At 37.8% G+C, this 23,634-nt stretch overlaps 2 protein-coding genes across 5 annotated transcripts in view; one reads left to right on the top strand and one right to left on the bottom strand.

The window, feature by feature from the left end:
• Positions 1-23,634, top strand: part of MACROD2 (mono-ADP ribosylhydrolase 2) — a 1,000,449-nt gene that overhangs the window by 64,269 nt on the left and 912,546 nt on the right. The gene's annotated exons all lie outside the window — the stretch shown is intronic.
• FLRT3 (fibronectin leucine rich transmembrane protein 3) lies at positions 15,781-21,911 on the bottom strand. The gene is made up of 2 exons (XM_007423913.4): positions 21,343-21,911; positions 15,781-20,041 (listed from the first exon to the last, which is right to left on the bottom strand). The coding sequence occupies exon 2, from the start codon at positions 19,987-19,989 to the stop codon at positions 18,043-18,045; it is 1,947 nt and encodes a 648-aa protein (XP_007423975.1). The 5' UTR covers positions 19,990-20,041; positions 21,343-21,911; the 3' UTR covers positions 15,781-18,042.

The following is a 23,634-nucleotide window of genomic DNA, read 5'->3' as shown; positions in this document are numbered from 1 at the left end:
CTCTACAAACTATTCAACAAAGTCTCCCATAATTTTCTAGTCAAGAAGATGGAAAACAACAACAACATGGGCTTGGCTATGCTTTTTTTAGCTGAATAGAGAGCTGTCACATGTACAGATAGTTCTCAAGTTATGACCATTCATTCAGCGGCTGTTTGAAGTTATGATGGTGCTGAAAAATGGGCTTATGACTGGTCCCTGAAGTTATGGCTCTTGCAGCTCCCCCATGATTATGTGATCGCAATCTGGGCACTTGGCAACCTGTTTGCATTTATGACTGGTTGCCAAGCACCCCATGATCACACGATCACCATTTGCAACCTTCCTTGCTGTCTTCTCACAAGCAAAGTCAATGGGGAAGCCAGCAGGGGAGGTCTCAAGTCGCTTCGGTAAGTCTCCTCCACCCACCCCAGTCTTCCTCCACTTGCATGCACTGCATCCTCCTTCCCCCTCTTCACTTGCATGTACGCACTGCACCCTCCTTCCCCCTTTGCTCACTCACACTGCACCCTCCTTTGCTCCCTCGAGGACTCTCCAGGGGTGCTTCCAGCTCTGAAGGACTCTTTAGGGGTGCTTCCGGCGTGCGCTCTGCAGCTCATGTTGGACGCTGTTGGCTGTTTGTGAGGCTTTCTCCTTTCTCCTGCAAAGCCCCAGAGCCACAGTGCAGGGTGAAGGGGGCACAGTGCGTGTGAGTGAGTGAAGGGGGAAGGAGGGTGCTGGTGTGTGTGAGCAAGCAAATGAAGGCATGGTGTGCAGGAGGGAAGGAGGGCACGGTGTGTGCAAGTGAAGGAGGGTGTAGTGCGTGCGAGCAAGGGAAGGAGGGTGTGGTGCATGCAAATGAGAAAGCGAAGGGGGAAGGAGGGCAATGGAGCATTGTGGGGTGGGGGGAGTTGGAGGCAGTCCCTGTGATGGAACGCAATAGAGCACCAGGTTCTCAGGAAGGAGGGAGCACATTCTGGGGCGGGGGGAGACAAGAGGTAGCACAGTCTGGAGCAGGAACATGGGAAGAGGAAGAGATTTAGGATAACCACTCCCTAGAATCTCCCAAGATATATCCACTAGGTTAGAGTAATACAGATTTAGTGGTTGTAAATTGAGGACTACTTTTACATCAATGGCTTCTCTGAAGCCAGATGAAAGTATCAAGTGGTGTAACACAGGGCTCAATCCTGCTATGCTGTTCCACATATTAGGAGGTTTAGAAAATACCAAATGTGCAGAAAACACAGTGGATGACGGCTGGTTCCAATACAAAGATGGATGGGTAACAAATATCTTACATGACAATATCAAGATTCAAGAGTATCTTGGAAACACTGGAACAATCCTCAGAAGCTAGTAAGATGAATTTCAGATAGGACAATTGCAAGTTCCTACATTTGTTTAAGAAAAATCAAAGGCATGAGAATGACATTAGGGGGACCATATTGGTCAACTATAAGTGCAAAAAGGAGCTGGGGGTTTTGGTGGATCACAGTCTGAATATGAGCCAACAGTTTGGTAGAGTTGCAAAAAAAGCAAATGCAGTTGTAAGCTACATGAACAAAAATATAGTGTCACGAGCAAGAGCAACCCTCCCCAAAAAGCAAACTCCCTAATGGTCAGATGTCCAAGGATGCAACAGACTGTGTAGGAGGTGGTAGACTCTCCTTTATTGGAGGTGTTTAAGTCTGTATGGCAGGGGGTTGGACTAGATATTCTTTAGTCCCTTCAAACCATTATATTCTATTACTATGTTAACCAATATCTTGCAGTATTCAGGATCGATATCCATTTTAATACTACTTGGTGAAAGTTCTACATAGTGTGCTTTGCAGTGATTCCCTAGTTACGTGACATCCATTTTGTTAAAGGTATGGTAATGTGTTGATGAGTTTTTTTAATCCAGTCATGAATGACATGTCCAGGTCTGTGGCAGACTCTTGAATGAACTGGGTCTTGCTGCCAAATAATCTCTTAGGCTTTGAATGATGAAATGGCAATGAATGATTTTGATAACAGAACCAATATCAGACTGATAAACATTGTGCCACATATTGCAAGACTTCTGCTGTCAGCAGTAAGGGCATCTGATTTGGATGTAGACACACTATACCAGGATATGGCAGTTTGCATGCTATATTTGGAAGCTTTTATGAGTGGCAATTATAAAATGGCCGTAGGTTAATTGCCCCTCACATTTACTCCAGCATTAAAACCCTGTCCCCTAAAGGTTCAGGTTTTTGGAAGATTAATGAATTAAAAAGTACTAATTTTGACTCATTTGTTTAATTGGGTTCTCTTTATCTAGTTTTAGGACTTACGTGGAGAAAACATCACGTTTTAGGTCATCTTTATGCAGAAATATTGAACATTCAAAAAGGTTCACAAACTTTTAAGCACCACTGTATTATGTGAAAGCTCAAATCTTTTTAAACAAATCCTTTATGGAGGGCATTACCAGCTAAAACATCTCAGTTACAAGTCACTAGCACTTTTCCTTCTGGATCACATAAAATTGATCAATATAGCTAGTTTCCTCTCACTTTCTCGGTAGCAGTTGTTTTGTCTTGTAATAGTCTTATAGGGAAGACTAACAGGTTTTGTATTTTGAATGCAACAAGTGTTAAGATACCACAACTTCTGTTGAAATGGCCAATAGAACTAGAGCAGGTTATGCAATTTTTTCTGGGTCAAGGGTTATACAGTGGTACCTCGGGATACGAACTTAATCCGTTCCGTGACTCTGGCTGCAACTCGAGTTGGTCTCAAGTTGAGGTAAAGTTTCCCATAGGGTTCAATGTAAATCCGGGTAATCCGTTCCGCCCTCCGAATTTGGTCGCAACCCGAGGCAAATTTCCCCATAGGGTTCAATGTAAATCCGGTTAATCCGTTCCGCCCTCCGCCCGCATTTGGTCGCAACCCGAGGCAATTTTCTCTTCAGAGCCTTACTCCCGCCAAGCCTGCTCTGCATTTTCTTTGGAGCCATGCTAACACGCACAGCAAAAACCTTCGCAAAACACCGCAAAACACACCACAAGCCTCACCAAACGTCTCCTTGCTACCACGACCTCGCCCACAGGAAGCCGCAACCACGTGGCAGCAGGGAAAACGGCTGCGGATCCGGTTCGTAACTAGAGGCGAGTTCATAACCCGAGGTAAATTTTTCCTGCCGAAGCTGGTCGTAACCCGAAACGTCCGTTAGTAGAGGCGTTCGTATCCCGAGGTACCACTGTATCTGTCCTTTCAGTGGGATGCTACAGTCATGCTTCAAAAAGTAGTGGGTAGAGCCAAAGACTAAATTCGAATTCACTTTATTTATATTTATACTAAATTAAAATTGAATGTAGCTGATATATTCTTCATAGTATTTAATAATTCAGTTATACACATTTTAAATTATGATTTGATAGTAATTTTCAGAGGTTTTGTGGGACTGCAGTGATCTTCTGAACTTTAAATATTTTTAAATATTTTTAAAAACTTATTTAATATATACAAAAAAGAAAGGCAAAGAAAAACTACAACAAAATACTACAGAAAAATAAAGGGACTCGAATCAAAAAAGAGATAAACAAAAATATTAAGCCAAGAAAATTTACAATTAGATATAAAAGTCACTCCGTTTTTAAGCAACAAATTAAATCTAGCCCACACAGAACCACCAGTCTTACCATCCTGTCAATAAAGAGCTGATCCAAAGTCTGAAACTCTATGGTCTTCTTCATTTCAAAATTTTAAATCAGATGTAGCAGACTCTTTCTAACAGAATAAAATTATCTTTTTAGTTTTGGCCCATAAATGGTAAATCCAAAATTTGCAATTCTTTGAGTTTTAAGAATATGGATACTTTGAATATAGAGATGGAATGTCCCCTTACAAATAAATAGTGTTTTAAAGAATGTTAACATGTTTCATTTTCTTCTCTGGAATATTGGAGTCACTCTGTATCCCCAGTTGAGGGTATTTGCATTAATGCTGATTACCTTTTAAGGTAATCAGGTAAACCCTATGCACATTTTACTTAAATTGTCCTTTAACATATAATAGTTACTGAAATAATTTAATTCCCATTTTACATACAGAATTAGAGTTTTATATACAATAAGTGGTAATGACAAAAGCTAGCGATAATCATTTGAAAAGTAATAGCATTTATATATTATATCAGTTTAATAACTCTACAGGGCCAATTGGCCTTTTCATAGTCCTATTATGATGATTTAATGTTTAATAAGTTCTAGAGCATGTTGGCTAGGGAATTCTGGAGCTGAAGTCCACACATCTTAAAGTTGCTGAGGTTGAAAAACATTGTCCTAAAGTATTAGCTGTAGCTAATCAGAGTAACTTCATTTTGCCTGTTTCACTTCAAATGTTTAGCTGGAGCCTTTTCGAATTATTTGGAGTTGCCGTTTTCTCTTACAAATGTTGAAATACGCAAGCCAGGATACTTACATTATAGGACAGGAGAGAGAAGGTAGAGGAAATGTAGAAATCAAATCATCTTGTTCATATAAGAATTTGCCAAAGTGTGAAAGGAGATTGTCTATTAGGGCAGGAAATCATATTTATTCCACTGGAATCCCACAGAGACAATACAAATGACAGGGCCAGTGGTAATCTAGGTCACTTGCACTCATTCTGACAGACACACATGTAAATTCTCTCTCACCTACTCACTGTGGTTTATACGCACACATGCTTTACTTCTAGATGAAACTCATTCCAAAGACAATGATTTTCCTGTGTTAGCAATATATTCTCCATCCAGCTACTGTTCAGTTGTGCTCTAGGGCTTGTAGACTCTAGATGTAGTGACCAAGAGTTGCAAGTGGTTATTGAGTCATAGGCAATGTTCCCTCTAATTTCTGACATGCCTTGTGCAGAATAAAATCGTTTTGTGCACTTTTCTCAAATCAAGTACAAATTTGTGCACCACAACGTGAGAATATGAGTAAATTGCTAATACAAGTAATAGCAACATATTAAAATGTTGACATATTTCTTAAAGTATAGAAGCTGAAAGTATAATAGTATCTCACATACATGCTTAAAAGTTGCCTTTCTTCCCAGTGTTGAGAGAGAGTATCCAGCCCAAAGTTGCTTGGTTGGCTTTGTGTCTAAGGCAGGACTAGTACTCACACTCTCCCCGTTTCTATTCTGGAGCCTTTAACCACTACCCAAACTGGCTCTACACACATGCATTTACAGATTATAGTATAAACTCACTAGTCACTGATAGGTGATAACTGCAATCAATATTTTGTAAGCATTTAAAGTTGTTTCTTTTGGGGGGCGGGATTTGATAATGTAATGAAATAAAAAAAAAAAGACAAGCATTATACCAGAAGTATTTAGATATCTCCCTCTCTCATTTTTCTCCCCTCTCCTTCTCTGGATGTATTCTAGAGGTGAGTAAATTATCAAAAAACCACAGTGATAGTCTTTGCACAACACAACAGTAGAACACATAAAATGGCAAATTAATGGGACCCCCATAGAGCAGGCAGGTCTGTACTTATATATATCTTGGGGTGCAGTTCCAGGCTTCCTTATCTTGGAGCACATGTTTCCCTTATTGGGCAAGTGTGGCCCAACACAGCTCCACAGCTGTCTTAAGATTCTTCCATTTAAAGGGGGCACATTTGATTCCTGCAGCTTGCAAGCTTTTTCTTGCTAAGGTTGTTTTCCAACTTCTTTATTGTGTTCAGATTTGTATTTTTACAAAGATTAATATCCTGGAAGCTGTCCAGTCCAAATTTATAAGAGCTATACTTGCTGTTCCAAGATGCATCAAGAATGTTGCCTTACGGGTAGAGACAGGTTTGGTTTCTGTGGGTGCCAGAGGCAGCTTCTATCTCCTTAATTTCTGGTTAAAATTGATTTTTTTCCTCTGTGGGTCTAGCTCTACTGGTTCTCAGAGACTGTTTTAAATCAACCTGGCTAACAAGAGCTCATAGCAGTCCTTAGGTCTCTGTTTGGAAAGCCTCTATCCATTAGGATTAGAAAATGCCAGGAGTCATCTTAAGCAATGTATCTGGGATAATGATTTTCAAACCAGTCTGAGCATAGTATCTAACCCTACACTTCATGGATTTTTCCCAAATGGGCATGTACCATTGTCTTATCTCTCTTCAATTCTAATTTTGTTGGGCTTTCACCTTGGCTAGGTTAGATGTGGGGGATGCGGTGGCGCAGCGGCTTAATGATGCTGAAAGTTGCCGACCAGAAATGGTCAACACTTCAGCAGTTTGAGCCCAGCTCTGCGCAGCAGAGTGAACTCCTGCTTCCTCCCCAGCTCCTGTCAACCCAGCAGCTCGAAAACTTATGTGAGTAGATAAATGGGTACTCTCACCCTGGTGGGAGGAAAAATGCTGGTGGCGCCTTGCAAAGGAGATGGGAGCAGTTGCTGGTAATGCGGAAGCCGCGCATGCCCAAAAAAGGCGCGAAGCAGCGGAAACCCCGCCTCCTGCACTCACCAGCTGGGCTCTGCTCTAGGAGGGAGGCACTGGCAAACCACTTCCGAAACACCTTGCCTTGAAAACTGCAGGGACTCATCCAGGCAGTCACCGCAGAATCAGTAACGACTGAGTGTGGATTAAAAAAAAAAAAAGGTTAGATGTATTATCCTCTGCAGTCCTTTGGGGGTGGTATAAAACCATTCCTTTTTAGCAGCATTTATGCCCATTCGGAGATGGCTCTGTGGAATCTCTGAGCCACATGTTCCTTTGTTGCTCTCTTTACAGGAAGATCTATCTATCTATCTATCTATCTATCTATCTATCTATCTATCTATCTATCTATCTATCTATCTATCTATCTCATTTTAACAAACTACCTTGGTAGAGAGCATAATGCTTATCTCTCACTTCTTCTATCTGACCAGGACTCTGCTGTATCTTTCCAGGTTGCCTGATTCTTTGAGAGCAGGAGGCTTTGGGGTTGCGCCTGGTGGGTCTCTAGTTGGACAGTCTGGTTGGCTGCAATTGCCTGCCTGCTGTCCCAGGCAAAAGGGTCTTCCTTCCAGGAGCTCCTGCTCCATAGAGGCACCAAGCAATCCTTGCTGCTACAGCTAAGACAAAGCGGCAAGCTTGTGCAGGACCGCTCATAAGTCACAAGCCTGGAGTTTTATAGTGCCTAAATTTATTATTATTATTTGGGAATAACTTAGTTTTGTGTGCACTTGACTTTTTACTGTCTGTACAAGTTCAAGGAGTAGCATGTGCTTAGAGAGAACATAGGTCATGGGTCAGACAAACATGATATAAAAAGGATGTTTCTGCATCAAAATAGGCAAACATCTGAATTGGTAGAATCTGAATTTTGTAACAATTTCTCTCGATTTCAATAGATTTAATGTTTAGAGATTAGAGTCTTGTTTACTTTAAAAATAAATGTGATCACTCAGTGATCAGATGCGGTTAGCTTATATGTTTTTATAATTATTGGATGTTAAACTAATGATTTTATTTGACACCTAATTCTTTTTAAATTGTGAGCTTCAGTGGTACCTTCATGTTATAAATATAATTTACCCTTTCTAACTTTAAAAGAGACTCAAACTTTATAACCATCCATTTTATCAGTGTTGGAAGTTTGTATTTCAATGAGAAAGAGGAAACATGTTTTCAGCCTGTAAAATAAAATAAAAAATTAATTGACCACAGAATATTATCACTGTGGCAATGCTGATGGGAGATGTGTGATGCCTGTTAAGGAATGAAATTTTAAAAAGCAAGATGTAGAGGTGCATGTATGGTTCTCTTAATTATAATTTGAGAACAAAGTAAGCTCTTATCTCTTCATATGCATAATTTAACATATTATTTCATGGCCTAATCAAACCATAGTATAGTGTTACAATTTGAAGGAACAAATAATTGTTCTGCCCTAAACAAGTTTCACTTCTTGCAGTCTTGTGATGATCTGTGGCTAATTCTTTTTCTCTTATACACAATGCTTAAATTCTCAGATACTGTCTTTGGCTCTGAGTAACAGATGTTGTGTTAACTTCTACATAGTTTCCAGCCTAACTGCATGAAGCCTATCAGCCTCAAACAGGAGACAATCTGTGCCTTGAACTGAATCATCTGAATACGGCTACAGAATGAGAGACCTGAAGTGACGCGCTCACTGGAGGTCAGCTTTTTAAAAATGTTAATGAAAAAAAATATATACAGTTCCCTTCCCTTGCTCCACAGATTTGGCTGTCACTGCAAGATATAATTATCTGCGTTGCCAAAACTACTCACATAACACAAGGGAAACTCAATTAGAAAGCATCAAAAGAGAATTTACAAAGCTGGGAGGCCCTGGTTTTTGTTTTTGTGCTTTTCATTATTGAGGTTTGGATGACTTAAAGGGCCCTGACTGAAATGTATATTGGTTTATAGGCTTGGTAAACAGCATGGCACAGACGTTTGTGGCTAAATTATAGGACTTGTTTTGCTATAGGTGTAAAACATGCCAAATATAGTTGTGTGTAAACAATTTTCTTTGAGGCAGGGTGCAGAAATATAATGAAACTGAAGAGTTGACACTGCTGAATGACACTTTAAAGGTTACTGAGTTGCATTAATTCTTTAAGAATTAGGATAGATACTTTTACTAGTTTTGCATATTAAATCAAGGAACAAGGAAGCAGAGAATTTTATTCCTGAAGATGGAATGTAAGAGTTAGGAACTTTGGAGTTTGGGAAAACTGAAAAAGCTTGCAATGGTTGGTGAAAAGACTTGCAGTGGTAGCTGAAGGCAATTTTCTATAAAAATACTCAGAGTATAATGCATTTGTAAATATCAAATAAGACATAACATTATAAAAAAGAATGAATAGCACTGTCAATGCATTATTGTTCCTCTGTACCAAGGTGAACAAAATTAATGTGTTTCTGAAACTAAGGTTTCAAATCAGAGTTCCTTTCTCAGAAGTATACAGTATATATGCTGTTAGTTTTGTTCATTGGTACAGTATGTTGTGTTTGGCACATTCATTTCTTGATCATTACTATACCTTGATAATGGGAGCTTAAGCTTGTTTCCAGTACTTCACTATTAAAAACTGTGCTGTAATCAAGAAGTTTGTAATTAGATATGTTTGGTCTAGGGATGCACATTTTAAATATAAACCGCCCCCCCCCCCCAAGTGATACAAATCATAGATGTTGTTTTCCTTCCATGGCTTATAGTTTGCTTGGGCAGTCAGGGAACAGATACATCCGAGTGCTGTGAAGGCTGACATTGGTAAGGTGAAGAATAAGTAGCCTGAAACCAGACAAGATCATTATCAAAACACTGTGCAGATGCCTACCAACTGAGGCTTTCAACTGAGGCTGAAAAATGAACAGCGAGAAGTCTGTTGCAATGTGAGAGTGGGAGAAAGAGATTTAGAATTTAAATTTTGGAGCAGATACAAATATGGCTTGATCCCTAGCTGGCTGACATTCTGCAGATGGAATAAGGGTGTAATTTTTCACCATCCTTATTGCCACAGAGGAGGCTTGAAGTTGAGCTGTCTGGTTCTATTTGCTTCTTGTCTTCTGTCAACATTGCATTAGACATCTCTTTACCCATTTCATTTCTTGAGCTTTTCAAAAAACCAAGGAATGAGGATCAGCAGATGTGAAGAAGCTACTTAGGAGCAATCTTGACTGGTACTCTGCCAACCTCTTGTTTTTCAGAGGTCAACTGGACATTCAGCAGAACTGCCATATATATCACTGGAAAATTCCCAAAGTGTACCAGAAACCGTCTGGATCAATCAGGTTCTGGGGGTGGCTCATCTGAATATTTTCTATTGCTAATGTAGGGCAAGGCAGAGATGCTGTGGAAGTCCAGAACTCAGTGCTTAGGGAGAGGGTTTTGATGGGATGAAACAAGTTAAGGTTGAGCCCAATTGCTATAGGGCCACAGGGGCTTAATGATGCTGGAGCTTGCCGGCCAGAAATGGTTGGCACTCCAGCAGTTTGAGCCTGCTCTGTGTGATGGGGTGGGCTCCTGTCATTTGTCCCAGCTTCTGCCAACCTAGCAGTTCGAAAGCAATTCCATCTGCGAGTAGATAAATAGGTACTCCCATTTCAGTGGGAGGAACCGATGGCACCTGCGCGGGGAAGCTGGAACCGGTGCTGGACCCAATCGGTGGAAAGAACAAACGCCAGACACTGGACATGACTAATGTGACGGGTGAAAAAGATCATCGGTGGAAGAAAGCCCGGATGAGCTGACTCCCTTGCGACCGCTGCTGGCCACAATAGAATTAAGCAGCAAAGGGAATTAATGTTGGCTATACTTCTTTTCATTCAAAACAGTGAAATAAATATGAGGTTCATGGCATTACGATGCATATAATTCATTGATATGCATCCTGAATTATCCGAGAGAAGGCAGCTGATCTTAGCAAAAAGTAAAAGATAGACAGACAGACAGACAGATATCCCATGATATGTGAATTTTACTTTTTAATTCTTATATATCATTGAGCATTTTTATTAGAGACTGTTAAGAGATGTGATAAAGGTAATAGCACGCCAATACTGAATGGTTAGTTTTACTGATTTATGGTGAATGGGTTATGTGAAAACAACTTTATAACAGGTCATAATTTGCCACTTTTAATGGTCCACTGAGGCATGGTCAGTACAGTTTTTCAAGGCATGAAAGTGCAGTTCATCCTTATAAAATGTAATAATTCACCAAAGTTGATTTTATTTGTCTGAAAATTGAAATGAGAATTTAACGGATGCATAAAAGTACTCCTACTATCATCCAAAATAAATTGGTATATAGGGAGAAAATTTAATGTTCAGACTTAGATTTTTTTCAGAAACTGTAGGCTAATCTTTGCTTCAGGGTTTCAATATGATTCCTACAATAAACTCGGATCCATAGGAACCACAGCTTGATCCTTGTGGGTCATGAAATATATATGTAACAAGAAATGTATTTATTTCTCAGAAAGACAGAGCCAGTTCCCCCATTAATGTACAACTCTAGAGATAGAGGAGTAAATTACGCAGGATGGTGTCTAACCCAGATGGTTAATAATTTAGACCTGCTAATCTTAAATGGTAGTTGGGAGAGCAGTACTTTTGAATATTTCATTTATTGGGGTCCCCTTGGAGCAAGTGTATTTGATTACTTCATAGTCTCCCAAGGGGGACAAATATCTCTAATTTTAATGTGAGGATATCCCTGAGCAGTGATCACTTTCCTCTAAACCTCTGTCTAGCTTTAAACGGAAGATATACAAATACAAAAAATGTTACTACTCAGAACTCCCATCAAACTGCAAGTTATATTCATGTAAATGGACAGAAGAGATGGACAGAACAATACAGCTTGTATATAAATCTTTTAAGGTTCGTAGTTTATATATTTACTTGGTTAATGGAACATCCCCGGAAAGGATCTATAATTTGTACCATAGCCTAACCACTATATTCAAAGATCTACTAGCCAGTAAAACTAAACAGGGAATAAGTAAAAGAAGAGCCCAACCCTGGTTTGATGAGGAATGTGCAAAAGCTAAGTACTTCCTAATTGAATGTCTTAAATTATATAAGAGTAAAGGCTATCTGCAATTCCTGAAATCTCTTCAGAAGCAAAAAAGGGAGTATAAAACTGAAAAGGGAAAAAAAGATACACAGAAATCTCTCTGGGAAAAAAAATGATTCAAGCCTCCAAGATCGGGGATAATACCATGTTTTGGTATATCATCTCTGACCATATGAGAAAAACTAGTCCTAAATTACAGGTTCCAATTACAGCTTCCACATGGGAAGTTTATTATCAATTACTTTATGCTTCTGGAAGTTGTAACTCCAAATACATATTGTAATCACCAAAGAGGTTCAGGAGAACCTATCATATTGGCCTCCTGTCACTCCAAATGAAATCTCCAAATTAATTGTACAACTGAAAATTGGCAAAGCCCCCAGGAGAGACATCATTCCACCAAAGCTGATTAAATTAAGCACTGACTGGTGGGCATGAATTCTAGCAGTTTTGTTTACAGCTATAAATTGTACATTAAAAATGCCCCCTAAATAGAACATCTCTATTATTGTCTCTATATTTAAAGAGGGGGAGAGGTCCGATCCATCCAATTATGCCCAATTAGCCTATTAAGCATTATTAGTAAGCTCTATACTTTACTGGAAATTAATGGACTGGTTCAAAAGGAGACCATTCTTGCAGAAGAGCAAGCTGGATTCAGGATAAGGAGATCAACCATGGACCAGTGCTTGGTCCTACAACATCTAATTGAGAAATATATATTCCCCCCTGGGGGGCTTTGTATGAACCTTTTACTGATTTTAAAACAGGCTTTGACTGAGTCTCCAGAGAACAACTGTGATCAAAACTGGAGAGTTTCTATTGATAGACGCTTCTTAGCACTCACTAAAATTTTGCATGACAGTACTTACATCCAAATAAGACTTAACAACCAAGAACATCTTTCTGACCTGGTGCCTATTTATAATGGTGTAAAGCAAGGTTGTATTCTAGCCCCCTTATTATTTAATTTCTATATTAATGATATAGTGGCAAGACTCATAAAATTAGAACATCATCCTCTAAACCTGGCTGGTAGATCTATTGCAATTCTTTTGTATGCAGATGATATAAGCATCATTTCTACTTCACCCATCAGTTTGAGGAGAGCCCTAAAATCAATTGCCTCCTACTGCACAGACAACAATTTAATAATTATGAAAAAACAAAAATTACAATCTTTTCAAAGAAGGCTTCTACACACAGTCATAGGTGGCAAATAAATGGGAATGATATTGAACAAGTTCAGGCCTTCAAATACCTTGGAATTGTTTTTCATGCCACCAGCTCATGGAGGCCCCAAATTCAGTCCCTAAAAGAGACGGTCAGAAGAAGCGTAGCAGCCATACTGATATTTTTTTTCCTCATGATAGGGGGTAATTATATACCTGGTGGGCAAAAAGTATTTGAGGCCAAAGTAATATCACAGCTGTCCTACAGCTTCCAAATAGTGCATGTAAGAACCCAGAACCATTAGAAGCTGTACAATCAAGCTTCCTAGAGAACCTGTTTTTGGTTCCTCATTGTGTTCCTAACTCAGCCCTTCATGCTGAAGCTGGAATGGTTCCAATTAAAACTCATGCCCAAATAGCATGTTAGTTACTGATTCAAATTAATTTTCAGCCCAGGTTGTCTGGCTTCTTTGACTCTTCAAGACAAATTCTAGACTTCTTGGCGAAAATTACTTGGTGCCACTCTAAGCCATTGTGGATTCTCCCCCGATGTATTGATTCCAATGGGATTTGATCAGGCCAAAGCATCTTTCAAGCAACATGCCAGAGATATGGCCCTGCACAATGATCTTAGCCAGGCTCCACCATATATTCAGCGAACCCACAAAAAAGTGTTGCCCCTGCACATTACCTCTGCAGTATTATCCCCCCAAATACCAGAAGAACTTTTATTCTGGCTCGCTGTAATGTCCTCCTCTCCGCTGTCTTGGGGGGAAGGTTCTATAACATACCAAAAGAGCTGCGGCTCTGTCCTTGGGATGAGGGGGAAATTGAAACTGTGGGTCAAGTGTTGCTGTGTTGCCTATTTTATAGAAATCTATGAGATATGTATATTTCCCCATGTATAATACAGTATCCAGGCAGGCGGAGGGTGATTACCTTAGTGTCTTGCTAGCTGACCAGGTGGCAAGGATTTCAGACAATGTAGCCCGGTTCTGTGTCAGAGCTATGATTAAACATAAATGGCTCCTCCAAGTGAGGTGATGCTGAACCTTAATTAGGCTTCTATAACTCAATATATTTCTCTTCCTTTTTTTCCCTTCCTCCCCCCCCCCCTTTTTTCTCTTCTCCTTTTGAATATATGCATACCATTTAATGTTTTATTTTGCTATCTCTTTGTTATAACTGGTTGGACCATAATTCTCTTAATCCCAACAAACCCTAGCAGGGCTTCAAGTATTAGATTTAATATAAGTTAGCATAGCTTTGCATTCTTGTAGTCTTTTATAAATTCTAGTATTACTTATGTCCTTTTCTAGTGATCTATCCTAGTTATTTATAGTATTTAGATTATTCATTGTAAAATTAATTGTAATTTTATAGGATTCTTTTGCATTTTAATTCCTGTACCCTGTAATTTTATGTTAATAATTTTAAATTTACTTTATTTTATTCTATCAATATGGGTTTTTGTTTTTAGAGTAATTGTTATGTTATGAGTTCTATGCTGGTCTATGACTGAAATAAAATTTATGGATATTCCTCAAAGAAGCAAAATTACTCTCTCCTATGTGACATTTGATTAAAAAACCCTCTTCCCTACTCATTATGAAGTACAATGTTTGTTACCATTTCAGTCCCTAAAAGCTAAGTAGATTCTAGTCAAATATTAATCAGTTCTAGCATTCTATTTGTGTTATGTTTGACCTATTCTTGATATAGCTCTAAGTGGCTAACAATTAAGTATAAAGTAACAAAACAATAGAGAACCACTACAACAACAGAAAAATATATAAAAAAATAACAGTTTGATAAAAATAGCAACAGAATTGGACATTGAAGGTCTTCCTAAAAATTCAGGTCTTAACTAATTTCCAGAAGGCTGTTAAATAGGAAATGAGACAGACTTTTGTCTGAAAAGAACCTAAACACAACCTCTGGAAATGTTTTTTCCCTAATCCCAAACAAATAGATTTCATGGCTTGAAGGTCCGTGAAGGATGGTGATGATGAGCACATTAATTTGGGAGACTAGAAACCAGTGCAACTGTTTCAATAAGAAACATGTTATCTATATGCTGTTCCTGTTAATAAATAGGCTGCAGCATTTTGGACCAATCATAGCTTCCAAAAAATGTTCAAAGGCAGCTCTATGGAACATTCATTTCAGTAATTCAGTTGTGATATAATTAAATCATTTATCACCCTGTCCAGATTTGCATTCTGTGTGATGGAGCTGATGCACCAGTCTTAGTTAGATAAAGTATTCCTGAGCACCACCCCCAGGTCCAAAAGAACTGCTAAAATGTGTGCTTTCAGGAAGAAACACAGATTGAATTCCAGTTCTGGATCAGGTTTACTTACTAACAGCATTTCTACTTTGCTGTTAGGTCCTGAATTTGCCAGAATTCAGGTCCAGCTTGTTAACCCACGTTCATTGTCCTACTATATTTAGGCAATAGTTCAGGACCTCAGCACCCTCACTGGAATAAGATGGAAAAGAGTCAGGGTTAGGATTAGGTGTTATCTATGTAGCAGTGACATTAAATTTCTTAAAACACCAAATACCGTTCCAGAATGTATATACAGATGTGAAATGCATGGGGACAGTATAGAAGTCTGTGGATCTTCACTGGCCAATATGTAAGAAGTTCAAATCTTCAGCATCATTTTCTTAAACTCTCTTTCCAGGAAGGACTGAAGTTACTGCAGAGCTATAACTCAACATCCCACTCAGAGCTACTTATCCAGAAAGATTAATGAAAAAAGAATGAAACCTTAGAATTGATTATAGCCCATGTATTAGGAACTATTAATATTGTTGTGTTAAAGACAATTAAAAAAAAGACTAGAGTTGGAAAATATAAGACCATTGATAATTGACCACACCTTGCACCTATTTTTTCGTAAAGGGCAGTCAGTCAGTGAGAGCTGATTCCCCCTGAGAATAGTGTGCACAGATTCCCATGTTCAAGATTTTCTGGGTCACATTTGGTTCATATAGGGATTCAATAGCATAGGAAGCAACATATAGACTCAGATTAATGCTCAGATCAATACAATTTATTTTAATACATTTGTATCCAATGTTTCTTCTAGGACAAAAGTGGGCCACATTGGGTCCCTAGAGTCCCCCTGGGTTTGTAACACCAAAATTCAGTGGCAAATCACTGAATATTGCAGGTTCAGTTTCTGGCAGGAAAAAAAATTTATTTTGGAAAAAGCCTTAATACAACTTAAGAAAAGAAAAAAAAATGGCCAATCATCCCCCCTCCCCCTCCCCAAGGTAAATGCAGCCCAATCTGCAAAATAATTTTCTCTCTTGCTTTACAATAATAGCCCTACTAGTGAAGTAGATGAGATTAAAGAAGGAAGGATTTGAACCTGTCCCATTCAACTTGATTCTATCCGTATATCCCATTTCTTTCTATTCTGTAATAAATTGTTTGGAGAAGAATGCTTGTTAAATACTATGCTTTTCTGTAGACACAGGCAATCATCTGGATTTGTTACCATAATTTTCTCAAGATGGGTTCAGCACAGAATGGAGAATTTGAAGGTATTCCATCATGTAACACTTTTTATATATATATACATACACACACAGAGGATAAGAAGAGCACTTATTTTTCTGTACCTAATTTTATAATTTTATTCAGCTTAAGACCAATATTTTTCTATAATCAACTGTATGTGTTTGAAAAGTTTTGTTTCCAATTAAAAATGGAATACATCTAACTTTTTGATAAAGGCACATACAAGACTGGCCAAAGGGTGTAAAATGCACTTTGGTTTTTAATGGGGGAAAATAGTTATGGCAACAAAATGTCTTGGGTATTAAATATTAAATAGATCATAGCTAAGTAGAAGGTGAAAGTATCCTCACTTCCATGTCTATTAAGTAATTTCCAGATAACTATGAAAATAATGGGCAGTATTTTTGATGGCAGTTGAAATATGTACACATCTGTATTGTATATATTTAACTGCATATTCAGTACACTTTAGCATGGTTAAAATAATTGTCTATCAATCATACAAGTTCTATAGTATACATTGGTTTTAAAACTTTTTTTTCTTCTTGATTTTAGCATATTTAGGAAACTTTTACGTTTTGCTTTCTGTTTTCCATAGATATAATAATTATTTTAACAATAAGATGCAAGTACATTTTTGTTTAGTAACTACAAGGTTGGGACTAGAGATGTGCAAAACATTATGTGCATGGAAGAGACGGTTTCAGGTGGTCCATATCCAAACTGAAACATGCATATTGGTCCACGCATGGAACGAATTGGGGTTGTTTTGTCGGGTGTGTGTGTGAGGAAACCAAGTCCATAAGGAACTGAAGGGAGGGAAAAGAGGGGAAGACTGAGAAAGCTGAGACATTATGGGATATGCCTCACTGGGACACTGGCAGCAGCAGCTAAGGGAAGGGAGGGAAGATGCTTGGAAAATCAAGAAGGTGGGCAGGCCAATGGGATATATTGGACAGGGTGGAATGAAAAGAAAAGGAGTGATGTGCCCCGGTCTTGATCTACTCACCCCATCCAGATTTGTCTGAAACGTAGAACAATTTAAGTGTTCTAAGCTTTAATCCTGTTAAACTCTGTCTGGCTTTGAATGGTTTAGCAGAACACCCTACCTGCCCTCCTGTAATGCAGTGGTTTTGCTATGGGGTTGGGAAAAAAAATCCTTGTTTCACGCACATCTCTATTTGGGTCAATGAAGAGTGCTTGAATACATTTGCCTTATGAGATTTCAGCTATTTGTTGTAGTTTCCAACAGCTATTTTATTGTTTACAAGTATATAACTGGTATTGCCCACTACTTTGCTATTTGATTTACTAAATGCTAGTTGGTTTAATATACCCAGGATTGTATTTTCATCAATTTTGTAGCCATTTTTGAATACCTTTAACGGATACCAAAGTGAATATGGCCTGTGCTTATACTTACAAGGATCTCAAATGTAGCGAAGTCCTGATTGTTCAACACAGCAAGAAAATTCACTTTCACAGTCAACAAGTCATCTTACTCAGTTGAACACAAAAGTTAAATGGTTTGTAATTTCAATAGTAGGAAGGAAAATACAGTACAAATTACTAAAAAAAACTAAAATATAGAATTGTTTTCAGGCATCCTTGCTACATTAATCGCAGCAGTCACCTGAAATTTGAAACTTTTAATAAAAAGTTCTTAAATATAAATTATATGGCAAATGTACAATACATTGCTTATACAGTCTTTTAATCCAGTGTTCTGTAGTAGGCCAGCAACCAGTAAAGTTGCCTTCCTGTGTGAGAAAAAGTAGCTACCCCAAGTCTTCCATTTTCTTACTATCATGAATGTGAGTGATCTGAATCAGGTATACCACTGTCTCTGTAGCTTCTGTTACTACTGCTTTCGCTGTGGTTGTTTTTATACAGACTCATCCCATTAGGTGGAAATATGGTATGTATTACAAACTCCTCTTTAGACACTTGCTCATTGTTCAGAGAGATCATCTGGAAAGAAGTCTCCCTGATTTCTAGGATGGAATTGTCCTTCTTAGTTCCAGCCTCAGCATAGTCATCTTTTCTTCGCCGTCCTTTGCTATAGGTACAATTTCTTGAGAACAAGGAACCATTCCTGTGGACGTACCAGCAGACTAAAGCAAGCAATGCTATAGCTACCAGTGCCACTGCACCCCCTATGATGGCAGCTAAGGGCAAATTAGAGTTTTTATATGGTTCTTTCTCTTGTTCATGGTTTAGGGTTGTTGTAGGATTGTACATTCTAAGGGGAGCAGTTTCAGTCTCTATACAGACAGGAGTTTCATCATATAGATAAATGTTACTGGTTTCCATGGGAACCATGCATACACGGTATGGGGAATCTGGCTCAAGTGCTGTGAGCAAATAGTCATTTCGGTCCCCTGTAACAATGGTTTCAGTTATAGATCCAAAGGCTGGGCTGTGACCCATTTTGAGCCAACTAAGTCTCAGAGCAGTCATGGGTAGTGCAACTTTCCAAGAAATATGAATAGTCTCCGTGCTTACGGATTTTACAACAATGGTAATGATTTCCTGTGCTGGGGAAGCTGTTCTGTAATTTTTATGTGGATTAGCAGTCTTTATTTCAGGAGATTTGGTCACAGAAAGGGGCCAGTGTCCTTGCACAGGATATAAAGTGTTTGGTATTGAAGCAGTAATTTGGATCGTGCTTACAATATCTTCATCTTTGCAATCAAATAGCTCTTTGTTGAGGTCTTTGATAGCCATCCCACGCACTTTTTCTGGTGCTTGACACATCAGTCCACGTACATTAACTTTGAGAGGCAGGGTCTGTAGCCAATCACGAACCCATTTCATTTTGCACCCACAGCGCCAAGGATTGTTGCGAAGAAACAACTGGGTTATATTGTCTAGGTCATCAAAGACACCCTGAGGTAAATTACTGAGATTGTTGTTTGACATATCTAAACGATATAGTTGTCGTAGATATGCAAAAGCATTAGGTGGTACATGATTGATATGGTTTTCTTGTAGATAAAGCTTTCTCAGATTTGTGCCTGGCAAATTTATTGGAGCTGCTGTAAGAGAATTACGAACCAGTGAGAGTTCAGTTAAATTGACTAGATTTGTGAAGACCTTCTCTCCTAATCCATGATTGCTTAAGAGATTTCCATCTAAAACTAGACGTTTTAAATTTGTAAGATCTTGAAGGGACAGCTCTGAAATTGTGGAAATACGATTATCATCCAAGCGCAGCTCTTCTATTGTTTTAGGCAAGCCCCAGGGAATGGTGCTAAGGTGATTTCGAGAAAGAAAAAGTAGTCTGAGATAAATATTATCCCGGAAGGCTCCATCTTCAATACTAACAGCAGAAACAGAATTATCATCCAAATGCAATTCTTCTAGATAAGGAATTTGTGACAGTGAATCATAAGTAATTGTCCTTATGTTATTTTCTTGCAAATGCAATTCTTTGACGTATTTTGGAAGGTTGATAGGGAATTCATCCAAGCTGTTGTGATATAAATAAATTCTCTCTACTTTTATTAAGGTTTTTAGCTCGGAAGGAATTCCAGCATTATTAATTTGATTGTTCTGAAGGTAAAGAGTTGTAGCATCCCCTGGAATCCCAGTTGGAATAGAAGTCAAGTCACGATCATTGCAGTAAATGAATCCTGCATCACAGCGGCACACAGAAGGGCATGATTTGGCACCGATAAAGTGAGGTGCCATTTTGAGCAACAGCCCTATCTTTGTCCAAATAAGGATGAAGCTCCAGGTTACACTGATCATGGTCAAGTTGCAGTGAGATTTGCACACAAACTAGTGTTTAATTTTCAGTAACCTAGGAAAGAAAATCAGATTAATAGTAGAAGGCAGAGGGTAAGTACTACTCTGAAATAAAACAATAGAATGGATATTTACATATTTATATTGCTTATAAAAACAATAGGATGCATATTTACCAGGAAAAAAGTGCTATTGTATTACTTGGTATATATACATAGGACTGCTTGAATTAATGTAAGAACATGTTCCCTTACAAGAATTAACAAAGTAAGGGCACAATTAATTCCAATAAATTTTAACTTGTTCCATGCTATCCCCTGATTTTATTGTGTCGTGGTACGGAATTTTATGCTTCAGAATTTATCCTGTCATTTTGGCAATAGCCAGCATAATCTTCTCCCCCCACCCCAGAAGTTTTAGATTCCTGCTGTATGTGATAGGTCACCTCACAATTTTTTGGAATGGGGTCTTTGCCACACACACCTGAGATGTGGGCATGATGATAATAAATTTGTCACTTAGCACATGGATTTATTAGCACATGAATTAATTAAATTATAGCCAAGTATACACATTCTTTAATAGGTCACTGACCAAATTCATAACTTCCAGAAGTATATATACAGGTGATCATAGAAGGTCTATCTATGTGGTCACTAAGATTGACAGCAACTTGATAGCACATAATAATCAATATACAGGTGAATAACTTTTCATGAACCATCGTGAAATATGTGCAGCAGTCCCACCTGTTCAGTTGAAATCTCTCTGCAAATCGACTGTATATTGCTTTTTACTTGGCCTTGATCACATGCTGCATACACACCAGGAATAGTCTGACTTTAGTGAAAGTGAAACAGCCATTGTTTATAGTGCTGCACACATGAACATATGTGTTTAACAATGATTTGGTCACCCATCAGCATACTGATGGCTTTTAGTAATACAAGTAAATAAGATCCATATATATTGCATTATAATTATTAGTTTATTTGTTATAAACTAATTCATATTAATTTACTTGTTATATTGCTTCATGAAATTAACAAGGAACAACTGGAGCAAGTTTATTGAAATAGTATGTTTGTTTCTTTCAGGCAATAATGTTCCAGTCCAAAGATTACTATACCAGGTAGCTGCTAAACTAACTACTTTAGCAAACAGCACCGCTGTACAAATTTTATACTAAGGATTGAAACCAGCTCCTTTAGCACTGCTTGCATCTGTGTTCTGTATAGAGAGAAATGTTCTTTAACTTCACATGCTCAATATTTTATTTCTTTCTTGGTACCATTTTCTAGCATGACAGTGGACTTTGTACTACTTGGCAAAATAATATATTATTATTGTTCTTACCTTATTTAAATATATGAGGGAATAGTTTGTGCTTACTAATCCAATGGACATCCAGTTTTCCAGAAAAAGGTTGACTTGGGAGAAATATATTGTTTAGTTCTCATAATTGTACTTCTTTTACATCAATACATTAAATTATCCTCATGGATAGAATATCTTTCCTGGTAAGCTCCATTATGTTCAGTAAGCATTTTCTGTAAAAATTGATCATGGAACATAAAAGCATCCAGTTGCTAACAGAAAAGTTTTACAGTCCTGTAACTCTGCTGGAAGAAGAGTTCTAAGAACAGGGAGAGGGTTTCCCTTCTTCTTTTAAGTCTGTATGTGAAGAACCTCTTTTGTTTTGATTTAATATCCTTAATAAAAATGGCATTCTTCGTAATTCTCAGAAGCTTTTCTGTATTGTATAGCTAAAGATGGCAATTTCAGTTCCATGTGTGTAAAACTATTTGCAACTATTGGTGCCAAGGCTTGAATTATGATGGCTTCTTCATTAAATTGGGGATCCTTTTTTGTCCAGAATCATTCAGCAATAAACCTTAAGCAACAAGTATGTTCGGATAAATCCATGCTTGCTGGGCTTTACTATTCATTTAGAACATGGTCACGATTTCCAGTTTAGAGTATTTCCTCATTCTGTCTGTATTTGCAGGTGCCCACTCCTTTTGACAGAATTTAATTTTAATTCAGAGGCTTTTCTTCATGAAGAAATGAAAATATGCTAATGCATATAACAAGGAATTTCCTCAGATATTTCACTCAATCATTGCCTAAAAAAAGTAATAAAAATGAATTAGTTGCTGTCAGGTAGAATTTATTAATAGTCTTGTTCAAGTTTTAATCCTTGAACATGTGATTTAAAACAAAAAACAAAAATAAAAAGACCACTTCAGCTATTGCATGAAGAATCCAACCAAAACAGCAATGAATATCACCTTTAGTTAACAGAGCAAAGAGAATCTGACAAATGTGACACATGACTCTGAAGATGCAGATTAAGGCCAAGGTTCTTGAATGACCGGTATGCTTCTATTTATGATTTTCTACTTTCAAGAAAAAGGCAAACATCTACAGTTTAAATTATTCAAAAGCAAAATTTTTATTCAGTAGATCTTTGGCAATATTGTGCTTGGCTTAATATTTTATCTTGTTGAATTCCTTCTGAATTCTTTGGCGAGTTCTTCCTCTGCAGGAGGAAGCAGGCAATAGGGTGGAATACTTCCGAAGTGTAGAGATAGGTTGAAAATGTCCCCAGTCTCAATGGCTTTCAGGAAAGGGGTGAAATCCTGGCTGTGCCAGAAGGCCTGGGGCCGGATGGGGGCTCGCATCAGTGGAGGTGGCTTATGCAGTGATTGACCTTGCCCCCCCCCGTCATCTTGAATGTTTTTAGTTTTTATGTACAGGATTTGTTGTTTAGATTTGATTTTTAATGGATTATTTATTTTAACTATTTATGGGGGATTTTTAATTGTCGATGGGGTTTCTGATTTTAACTGTGAGCCGCCCAGAGTCACCCATTGGGGGGAGATGGGTGGCATACAAATTTAATAATACATACATACATACATACATACATAAAATGGCATATAACATTAGCTATATCTTGACAATATTTTGGATTGTTGTCAGTATTTTGTACCACTTTTATGATTTTTTTTAAAGTGAAAAATCTTTTCATTTACATTTCTTACTATCTGATTTATTTTTTAAACACTTAATTTAACAAGCTAGGTTGTGATGCATGGCAGAAAGATTGCCATTCTGAGAAGGGTTATTTAAATTGTTATGTATACATGTGGGTAATGTACTTTTTCATCTGAGGATCATAACTCTGCTTACATAATTAAGACTGCAGTCTGAAACAGACTTTGAAATAAACTAAAGTAAATTTAATATGACATTTTTTTTTTATCACCAGACATATTGAGTTCTATTGCAGTTTCTCATTCCTAATCAGAAATGAGTTCCTAAAATATTTGGTGATTATGCTGACTAACAACATTTTTAAACCATTACTCATTTATACATAGTATAAATATCTGCAGGGTTAAATGACTACTCAAGCTTTTATTGCTTTTTAAATTATTTCAGCAAAATGAATGTAAATTACTTAGATTATGATTTGAAAACTTGTTTAAAATTATTATACACATAATTTGATTATTTTAACAATGATGAAAACAGGTTCTTAAGATAAGCAGGTTCATTGTCATTTAGTACATTAAATATAGTATCAATACAAAAAAATTCTGGAAAAAAAACTGGAAAAAGGTTTAGCATAGTTATGGTCAA

The sequence above is a fragment of the Python bivittatus genome, unplaced genomic scaffold (genome assembly GCF_059951505.1).
Source record: "Python bivittatus isolate LINGU-HERP-01145 unplaced genomic scaffold, Pbiv_v1 ctg000020_np1212, whole genome shotgun sequence".
Taxonomy (NCBI): domain Eukaryota; kingdom Metazoa; phylum Chordata; class Lepidosauria; order Squamata; family Pythonidae; genus Python; species Python bivittatus.
The sequence above is the reverse complement of the archived record's forward strand: the minus strand, read 5'-3'. Positions and strand labels throughout refer to the sequence as shown.